This window comes from Penaeus chinensis, chromosome 34 (assembly GCF_019202785.1).
Source record: "Penaeus chinensis breed Huanghai No. 1 chromosome 34, ASM1920278v2, whole genome shotgun sequence".
Classification (NCBI taxonomy): Eukaryota; Metazoa; Arthropoda; class Malacostraca; order Decapoda; family Penaeidae; genus Penaeus; species Penaeus chinensis.
Window position 1 is genome coordinate 28,570,535 of NC_061852.1, and position 10,229 is coordinate 28,580,763.

Consider the following 10,229-nt stretch of genomic DNA (forward strand, 5'->3'; position numbering starts at 1 on the left):
AAGTTTCACAGTTAGCAGGGATTTCTACTGCACCTTCTGTAATGATTGTACCATCCACTACATCAGTAGTCTCTGGTGGTGGAACTGCACAGACAACAGTGGTTTCCTCAGTTTCCACTATCTCAAGCACACTACCTCAGATTTCCCAAGCACAAGATTGTGATATTATTGTTCCTGCAGGTACCAAGCCACCTGTAAAAGATTGTAGTAAGCATTTAAAAGAAACAGAAGATATGGTAATAGTTAAAACATCCCTTAATGAAAACCAACTTAATGCATTACTTCAGAACACGCATAAAGACATGCTGAAGAACGCTGAATGTCCCCTTGACGGCTCAGATGTTACACACATGAAAAAGGACACATCAGATGCTAGTCAAAGGAGGGATTTGTCAGGTCAAAGCCAGGTCAGAAAGGATAAATCAGATGCTATCCCTAAAAAAGAAGTGGCACATGACAATAAAGATAAATCATTATCTCTAAAATGTAGTTCAAAGACTCATTCTCCTCAAGCATATCTAAAAAATACATCTGAAGTCCAAGAGTTAGAAAGTCGTCCTGTTCCTATAAAAAAGATGGGTTATCATTGGAGTGCAGTTGATTTGTCTCTCAGTTTTAAAAGTGTGAAGTTGGAATGGCTTCTTGGAACAATCCGAAAAAATGTACTTGTCAATATCTTTAGAATGTCACAGAAAACTCAGTCCCCTGTTACCTTAAGTGTAAAGAATGGAAGCTCAACATCAATGTTATATGGGTTAGCAAGGACGGGTCTTTCAGATAACAAGCAACCTTTACCCATTCTCATTCTGGGATCCATTATATCTGCTGTATTGAGCTCAGCATCCACAACAGATAATATGCTGTTCCATGGAAATGCAGTCAAATATTTTATCCGGGAAGCCACAGGAGAGCTTTCCTCATATACTTATGATGCCACTGGAGAGTATCTTGTCAAATTAGCTTCAAAAAAGAGAGGACATTGTGGAGAAATGATTGGTATAGGAGAAAAAGTCTTACTTCAAAAGATGAGAGAATCTAACTATGTGTCAGAGAACTTGCTTATCCAGTCCCCTGAGAAGGGAAACCATCCCAAAAAATCGCAAGAGAGCTCAAAGAAAGGAAATACTACTACACAAGACAGTGCTGGTTGCAGTTGTACTGCAAGTGGAGACTTTATTTGCCTTGGTCACAGCACTCCAGAGATGGAATCAAAATCAACACCTCAGCAGAAGCCAGTATCTCAACCACAGTCACCAGTTGTAGTAACTTACAGTAAAGGAGCAAAAGATGATCCCCTTTCCCCATCAAAATCATTGGGTGTGACTTCAAGTACAGATTCAAAGAGTCAGAATACAGTAGAAGAAGGAGAGCTTACAACTGTTGAATCAGGTGTTCAGAGTTGTAAAACTTTAGATTCTTATGAATTACCAATACCATCTGTTAGTCATTCCCAGACTGGTACAGTTATCAGCAAAATGGAAACTGAAACTTCTCCAAGGAAACCAGAAGAAAGTTCCTGTCAACAGTCTTCTGCTGTAGTTGCAGGTAAAGACACACCCCAGTCTATGAAGGATCATGTGCAAAGAGATGATAAAACTAGTGCCACAGGCCCAATGGCTGTTAAAGAAAAAGATGAGACTCATACTGTGAACCAAAGCACATCAAATCCGGGGAATGAAGGGCGGTTGACCAGTAGTGAAGCTGATGAAGCAGAGGATGTTGATGTTGACATTGAAGGAGAATCTGAACAAGGATCTTCTATGCTGATGCAGCTAAGACAGCAAGTTGCCTCACAGACCATTACAGGTATGAAAATACAATTCTCATAAATACACTTGTGCATATTCACCTATATATGTGCACATGTACATACGCACACGCATGCACACTCACATGCACCCCTACACACACACACACACACACACACACACACACACACACACACACACACACACACACACACACACACACACACACACACACACACACACACACACACACACACACACACACACTTAAGGGAGGATAGAATGATGTCCAGTTATATTACATATTCATCTTACTGATCAAGCCATTTATGCAAGAACTAAACTTCTCTTATACTGATTATTGGTTTGGTGTTTTAGTGAACAAGATGAAAGGCACCTACAACACCCCAGGAGATATTGCCAGGCGCCTCCTCTCAGTGAGTGAAACTGGTAGACGTACTGGGATCAAAAGGAAATCAGGTAATAAAAGGAAAAGTTATTGGGAAAGATAAAACTGAAGGATCTTTTTTTTTTGTAGGGTGTAATATAGATGTCAGTGTACTTTAAGAACTTACATTATGGTATGTTAAATACTTTATGAAACATGATATTATAAATAAATCATCCAACCTCCCCACAGCAGACTTGCAGGACCATAAGTATGAGCGTCCATGTCCACGTTCCAAGAAGAAGATGCATCAGAACAAAGTAAGTGATGATATCTTTGGTTGCTTTCTGTCAGAATCAAGAGTTTGATTTAACCTTCATATATTAGGAAAGTGTGTGTGAAACAATAACAGCTTTTTTTTTTAAGGTGAAGTTCTGTAGCTATCCTATTCCAACAAGAACTAATAATGCAGGAGGAAAAAAGTAATAACCTCCTTACTTTTCATCTGTCATCACCACAGCCACTTCCTGCTGTGAAAGGGGTAACAGAGCAAGAACCACGTCCAGGGCCATCAGGGATTAAGCAGCCAGTGAAGCCAAAACAGAGCACTCCCACTGCTTTGCTCAAGAAAAAGGATCCCCTCCGTATTCAGAAAAGGGTAAAACAATAATACAACATTCATATATTGTTTTATTTATATTATGTTCCAATTCCCGATAGCAATGAAAGTACATAAGGGTTTTTTTCTTCAAGGTTAAAGGCATTGCAGAAAGTGCTAAACTATTGCATATTGTCTTGGGATGTGTATGTGGGAAAGTCTGGCTTACATCCTGATGTGGCTATTTTATGCTTTAAAAAGTGAAGCTCGTCACTTAAACAATGAATATGCTGTTATGCTTGATTACCTTTCACATACAGTTTAGTTTTTGGATGACTTAAATAGTAGGTGATTTGATGGGCTGAATATGTATTGGGTTAAAGCATGATTGCATGTTTTTCTACATTTATCAGAGCCTATTTAAATAAATGGAATAATAGCTGGCCATTTTGTGCATCATAGAACTTTAATCATTAACATGCTCAACTAAAGTTTTCAGAGATAGAAGGAATTGGTGATGAACGCAGTGCTGTGGTGCACAATGAGCTAGAAAGAATGAGAAGAAGGCTCATGAGCAGGCTTTTCAAGAACCTCCAGTATTGGGCCTTATACACACCAGAACAGTCATCTGCTGATGTGGTTCCTGTGCCCAAGGTGGCTGTCCTAAGCATTGTAAGTGCCCTACATGATGACCTGTACAAGAATATATGCACAGTAGTAAAAGTCTTCTCAGTTTTGAAGTTTGATTTTTACCTTGAAGTGCATTCTTTGCCTGAATTGTCTTGTAATTATTAGTATTTTAAACAAAAAATAAAACTGTATGTGAGATGAAACATAATGGCACTACACTGATATATTCAGTGTTTGTTTATACTGTGCTTTCAGTAATAAGTTTTTACAAAATTGCAAGTTCTTGATAAGTTTAAGCCAGAAATAAGGATGCCATTACAACTTACAGGCTACTAAGGTTTGCAAAGAAGTGAAGGAAGAGGAAATACGTTTGACTGCTCAAGAAGAAGAAGTTAGAGCTGAGAGGAGCATGTTGATCAAAAGACTGGCATCAACGATTGCAGGTAGATCTCGGCCTTTTTTTGTTTGTTTTCTTCTTTTACCCAAAGATGGATAGTGTTACTTGATTTACTGAAGTGTATATTTGAATAAACCTTGTATACATTTCAGATGGCTGTAGGCAAGCTCTTTATAAAATTGTGTCCAATTTATACATTATATGAACATCATATATTTTAATAAATTATTATTATATCCATAGCTGTTATTTTTAATGATTTATGTTTAAAAATACTTTCTTTCTTTTATTATAAACATTTTCATATTGAAATGCATGATACATAGAAACAGTAAATGTTTTGGTTATGTTCCTTTGATTATATGGGAATTGACATGTTTTTTTTTTTTTTTTTTGGGACCCTTATGCATTCATGCTTAATACATGGATTGATTGAGTAATTGTTCTCTTCCTTCATTTACATTTGCTTCTGATTTGTAGATCAAGGTGATGAAACCAAAATGTACTGGAAACAAAGGGGGCAAAAAAAAAAATTTTCCTTTTTCCAGGAAAAAAGGGGTTTTGGGGAAGGGGGGGGCCCCCTTTTCCCCTTTTTTTTTGGGGAAAATTTTCCTTTTTTAAAATTTTTCCCGGGGGTTTTTCCCAAAAAAAAAAATTTTTTTTTTTAAAAAAAAAAATTAAAATTTTGGGGTTTAAAAATTTTCCAAAAATTTTTTTTGGTTTTTAAAATTTTTTTTGGGGGGTTTTTTAAACCCGGTTTTTTTTGGAAAAGGACCCTTAAAAAAAGGGGGGGGTTTTTTTTTGGGGGGAAAAAATTTTTGGGGGTTTTAAAAAAGAAAATTTTTGGGGGGGGAAAAAAAAATTTTTTTTGGGTTTTTTTTTTTTTTTTTTTTTTTTAAACCCTTTGGGGTTTTTTTGGAAAAAAGGGTTTTTTTTTAAAAGGGTATTTTTTTGGGGTTTTTTTTTAAAAAAATTTTCCCTTTTTTTTTTTAAAAAAAAATTTTAAAAAAATTTTTTTTTTTTTTTTTTTTTTTTTTTTAAAAAAAAAAATTTTTTTTTTTTTTTTTTTTTTTTTAAAATGTTTTAAATTTTTAAATAAAAATTTTTTTTTTCCCCCTTTTTTTTGGGGTTTCCCCCTTTTTTTTTTTTTTGGTTTTTTCCCAAAGGGAAACCGGATTAAAAAATTTTTCTTTTTTTTCCCTTTCCTTTTTTTTTTTTTCCCCCCCTTTTAAAAAAAGGGGGGAAACTTTTTTTTTTTTTTTTTTAAAAATTTTTATTTTTTTTTAAATTAAGGGGTTTTTAAAAAATTTTTTCCCCCCCCTTTTTTTTCCCCTTTTTTTTTTTAAAAATTTAAAAAAAAAAATTTAAAGGGGGTTTTTTTTTTTAAATTTTTTTTTTTTTAAAAAAAATTTTTTTTTAAAAAAAAAATTTTTAAAAAAAAAAAAATTTTTTAAAATTTTTTTAAAAAAAAAATTTTTTTTTTTTAAAAATTTTAATTTAATTAGGGTTTTTGGGAAAGGGGGTTTTAAAAAAAAAAAAAAAACCCAAAAAAATATATAAAAAAATTTAAAATTTAAATTTCCTTTCCCCCAAAACCCTTTAATTTAAAATTTAAATTTAAGTTCTAAAATTCATTATATGAAGCAGTTTTGTTTTCCAATTTGGCTTGTTACATAATTCCAGAATTCAGTTATTTTTCTTTTAATATACAAGATATTATTGTCATGTATGTCGCCTTGAAAATAAAAATATTATCAAATGATTAATCTCTTATAACACAGGAATCGAGTCTGGACTTGGACCTGGATGATGGGAGCCCACTTTCTACCCCTTCCTCTCCTCATCATTCAGGAGAGAGCCTGTTTGCTGCTCTGGAAGCCAAGACTACCTCTGTGGCACAGACTTCCCAAGTAAGAAGGAAAAAGATAATCAGGCCAGGAAGAAAGCCAGATGCAAGGGTTAAGAAGACTGTTAATGTGTCTCAAAAACTTTTTCTAGATAGTCGGCTTCAGGGTCTGAATATTAGCTCGGAGGCTGCTGGTGCCATTCCCACGAGTATACTCCTTATGGCAGGGACGAGCTCACGTGGGAGAAAGATAGTTCGTAAGGAAGATGTCAATTTTGTGCCTTCATAAGTTTAATGGTGCATTGTGCAAAAAGTAATGAATGTTGTTTACTGAGGTGAAGTGATTAATTTGAATTAATGTTGGTCAATTACCATTTTAAGCATTTGGGATAATTGCATACTATCTGCTAAGTTCTAGTCACCCAGGGTGCTAAATGAGAAAAGGACGGTTAAAACTTGAAAGAGGGTATATATTTAAGAAATAGTTCTTTCTCTTAGTATATAAAATTACACCCTGATATCCTTTCTGTTAAGTATAAGAAATAGCAAGTAACCAAGAAATTGTTTGTTAATAAGTTTTAAGATATTTGGACATAATTTGGAGAAATATATGTAAATATTAGGGCTTTGTTTGTCTTTGTTTTAATTATGTATACCATCCTCTTATAATATTACATTTTTCTCAGTCCTCCTTGCTGTGTGATGCTTCACACTTATCTGATCAGTATGAAATTGCACATTAACCCAAATGTGCAAGTTCTGGCATTCAGCTGAACAAAATTTTTCTTTTATGATTCTCGCTTCTCTCTTCTCACTTCTCTTCTCTATCCCTCTCCCTCTCCCTCTCCCTCTCCCTCTCCCTCTCCCTCTCACAAAAGGGAATGAGGCACTTAGTTTATTCACTGATGGCATTGATTTAAGATTTTTAAACAGATGACTCCATTCCTTCTAAATTCAAGGAAGTGCTATTTTGCAGGATGCCATCTTAGTCCATGACAGACTCTCATCATGACTTAAGGACTCATTATTCTCTAAATTATGAAACTCTTGCAAGTATTGATTAACAGCTTGGGTCATGGATTTGGGTTGAAGATTTGACTTGAAGGTATACGCAAGCAGAAACATATGGGTAATTGCATTAAAACACCTAAAACTTTCCCTTGTACAAGATTTATCAGGCTATATGGTATTAAACTTTGATTGTCACAAGAAACTAAAATCTCTGTAAAAAATTGTGCTAAGGCCTCACTATGGAAATAGGTGATTTATATTTGTAAGCAAAGAATACGGTTTATATTCCAACATATAGTGGTATAGCTACTGAATTGATTATCCTGCTTTCTTTTGTTATTATCCTTTTAAAGAGCTCATTTTATTAAGATCAATATCTGTGGTATGATTTTTGTGAAGTTTGTAGTAACAAGATTTGATGAGTTGTGGATCTCTCCCACAATCCAGAAGGAATATGTAAGTTTACCACCTGTAACATTTCAGTTTATTAAGCTGTCATTGTTAGAGGTATGAGCTTACTCGGTTTCCAGTGGAAAAAAGCAACATTATGAGAAATGCATTTCCTTTGCAATCTCATATTTGATCCTCCTATTAATTTACTGACCTTCCATACAATTGATTTGGGTTTTATGTAGTTGAAGATAAATAAAAAGTTGTGTATATAATTTCCGCAAATCTAAAACTTTATTTACAGAAAATATTATGTGCAAGTGATAGTATTCATTGTGGTTCAGGACTCATAATGTACTTTACTAATTTTATTCTAAATAATATTGCTTTTACTTTTGCTCCCCAGGTGTACGTAGACTTATGACATGAAGAGCATGCAAGGGATACTGTGAATGTAAACAACTAACGGCCTAAACCAGTACACAGAACATACTCTACGATCTCTTTAGAGTTTTAAACAGTTTCTGCATCTTGTCCTTCAAGAAACTTCAGATTTCAGTATCATATTATTATTGTGAGAAGAGAAGGACTGAAATAAGGGACTGAGCATGGGAAAGCTTTTGGGATTGGGGTTTGCCTGTATGTTGCTTAGAATATACTTTATTGATTAATTTCTTTTCTTTGGTATGTACTTCTTTACTTTAACCTTCATATGATTCATAGGCTTTCTCATATTTCTTTTCTGTGTTAGGGTTACCTTTGTGGTGTTGGGATCTGTACCTCTTTGTGATGGCTGGTGTTGGTTCTTAAGATTCTGAGCTTTAATTAGATATCATGGGATTGAAATATTTTGATTGATAGTTTCACTGAGATAAAGCTTTTTACTATCGTTCAACTTTGATATAAACAGGTATCATATGAATAATTGCATTTAGCTAGCAAAAAAGTGATAATGAGGAAAGGGTACTGTTCATCTTTGACAGCCTTTGAGATTCAGGGATCATTGTTAAATAGGGTACAAATATTGACAATTTTGGCTTTTTTTATTTATTATTATTTTTTTTTATATACTGCAATGATGGAAATGATTTTGTGCATTTTTCATCATGAGTAAAAATATCCAATTTCAACAAGTTTCTTTGTATGACAGCTGAACTAATAAGTGTGGAATACGAAGAAGAGAAACAAGTGTAGAATTTTTCTTCTTATAAATAGATATATAGCAAATGGGTGTTACTAGTGGACAGAACTACTCATGTGTGATTTTTACCTTTCTTTTTTTAGTAATTGACAGCCATCATACTTTTGAAGAGCTATTATTTTGAATATTGAAATTTTATTATTTTCATATTTTTTTCCTTTATTTTATTTATTGAATAAGATGTATAAAACATTTACTCATGTAAAATTAAATAATAGTAGAAGCATTGAGCTTTTCCTGTGAACCATGAATATGTTAAACTACCTCTGTATATATTTTGTAACAATTTAACCACTGTATATATTTTTCCATGTATTTTCACTTCAAGTTGTAAATATGAAACTTCCAATTGAAGGTATTATGGTGAAATAGGTGCACAACTTTCTTTTGATTATACATGTCAAGAAGAACCATCATTGGTAAAAAAAAAAAAGGAGTAAATTTATACACATACATAAAAGTATTTCATGAATATAACCTATTTTCGCCAAGGGATACTTTAGATCATTATTAGTGTAGTTATCGTGATTATCAATACTTCATCATATATTAGGAATAGGATGAACTTTTCTAGTTTTTGTTCCCTTGTATCATGTATGCTAATACCATGCTAACAGTAGCATTTCCATTGTTCAGAAGGGAAAAGAAAGAAAGGATAGAAGAAATACAAGACATAAATATTATTTATACATTAAAATCACCATTGTTCCATTTTTTTTCTGAAACATTTAATTTCCATATTTATGTACATATGAACATAATATTGATTATTTGTAATATCACAGTATTTGTCAGCCAGATAAACATTTTGTAATTTTCTTACTGATGTAGAAAACTATAGATATATTGTATTAAGGTTCCTATGTTCTCTTTAAACTACATCATTACTGTCATTCTTTATACTTCAGGTTGATTGCAAGATGGAGAAAGGTATCAAGGATTGTGTGCAAAGTATTTGAACCATCCTTTAGCCATCCTGCTATATCTTTTACTGCAAAGCATGTGCCTTGTCTCCTATTGCGGAATATCCCTAGGTGCATGTCACTTGTTCTATCCCACAAAGCTAATGAAAGTATAATTAGTGGTTCTATGGTAGATTTGAAGTGTGATGGAATCTTGTTTTGCAAACTGTAACCTATGTCCATGTTTTGTCTTTATTCAGTGTCTGCTGTTAGTCATAGACAGAAGACAGAACCTCATATATAACATTCTAAGTGTTAAGTTTATTACTTTCTGCACATTTCTTCCTTAGTGATACTGGTTCTTCATCCTTTGCTTATGAAGTATGTGCTCATTGGTTTAGTGTATGTAAAAGTATTTTATTATTTACATTTTATTTTTGTATTTTTCCAGACATGAAGGATTCCTGATTTGGTATATTTTCAGACGAGATTAATGTTGTATGTTTTTTGTTTTTTTTTAATGAATTGGGGTCCTTTCTTTGTATATATGCATCTTTATGTGTATATGCTTGAAATACTAGCTGTTGTATAAGTGTACTTGCAAATTCAGATATGTAAGGGTATTTGCCATGTTTCTGTTGATATGTAAATACTTTTTCATCTTAAGCATTTTTGTATTTTGATCCCCCCTGCAAGAGATTTTTTTTTTTTCAGTTTAAAATTATGCCAAAGATAAAAAGAATCAGTACATACACTGTTTGTACCTGACCCTCGCAATTAAACCATGTATTTGACAAAGGCTGATTCTGTTGATTTTATAAATGCTGTAAATGCAATGGAAATGTTATATTATCTTATTTTATGTAATATTTTGTTGATTTGTGCTATACATTGTCATTTTTGTGTAGTTGTGTTATTTCTCCTTAAATAACAAGATTACATAACAAGTTGCCCAATTATCTTCATACTGGGTTTATTTTAATAGAATCAAATATTCAAAATTATATTTGTGATCTCCAGTCTCACTGAATCAACTCCAGTGCAAGAAAATACTGTTTTCCAGGGGCACGTATGGTCATGCCATGCACGATAGCGTGACAACACAAGCCCTCGGCAGC

The 10,229-nt window shown here is 33.2% G+C and overlaps 1 protein-coding gene and 1 long non-coding RNA gene across 2 annotated transcripts in view; both read left to right on the forward strand.

Annotated features, from left to right (window-relative positions):
• Nucleotides 1–3,966, forward strand: part of LOC125043703 — a 25,661-nt gene extending 21,695 nt beyond the window's left edge. The window contains exons 10-16 of the mRNA XM_047639941.1: nt 1–1,806; nt 2,127–2,228; nt 2,389–2,456; nt 2,657–2,794; nt 3,227–3,406; nt 3,693–3,807; nt 3,914–3,966. The exon at nt 1–1,806 is cut by the window's left edge and continues 1,598 nt beyond it. Of these exons, the coding sequence (XP_047495897.1) occupies nt 1–1,806; nt 2,127–2,228; nt 2,389–2,456; nt 2,657–2,794; nt 3,227–3,406; nt 3,693–3,807; nt 3,914–3,966 (2,462 nt within the window). The remainder of the gene's footprint in view (nt 1,807–2,126; nt 2,229–2,388; nt 2,457–2,656; nt 2,795–3,226; nt 3,407–3,692; nt 3,808–3,913) is intronic.
• A 1,576-nt stretch (nt 3,967–5,542) lies between these two features.
• On the forward strand, nt 5,543–10,014 carry LOC125043548. Its single transcript, XR_007116428.1, has 2 exons — nt 5,543–5,671; nt 7,415–10,014. It is a non-coding gene; the product is annotated as an uncharacterized LOC125043548 (long non-coding RNA).
• The last annotated feature ends 215 nt before the right edge of the window (nt 10,015–10,229 follow it).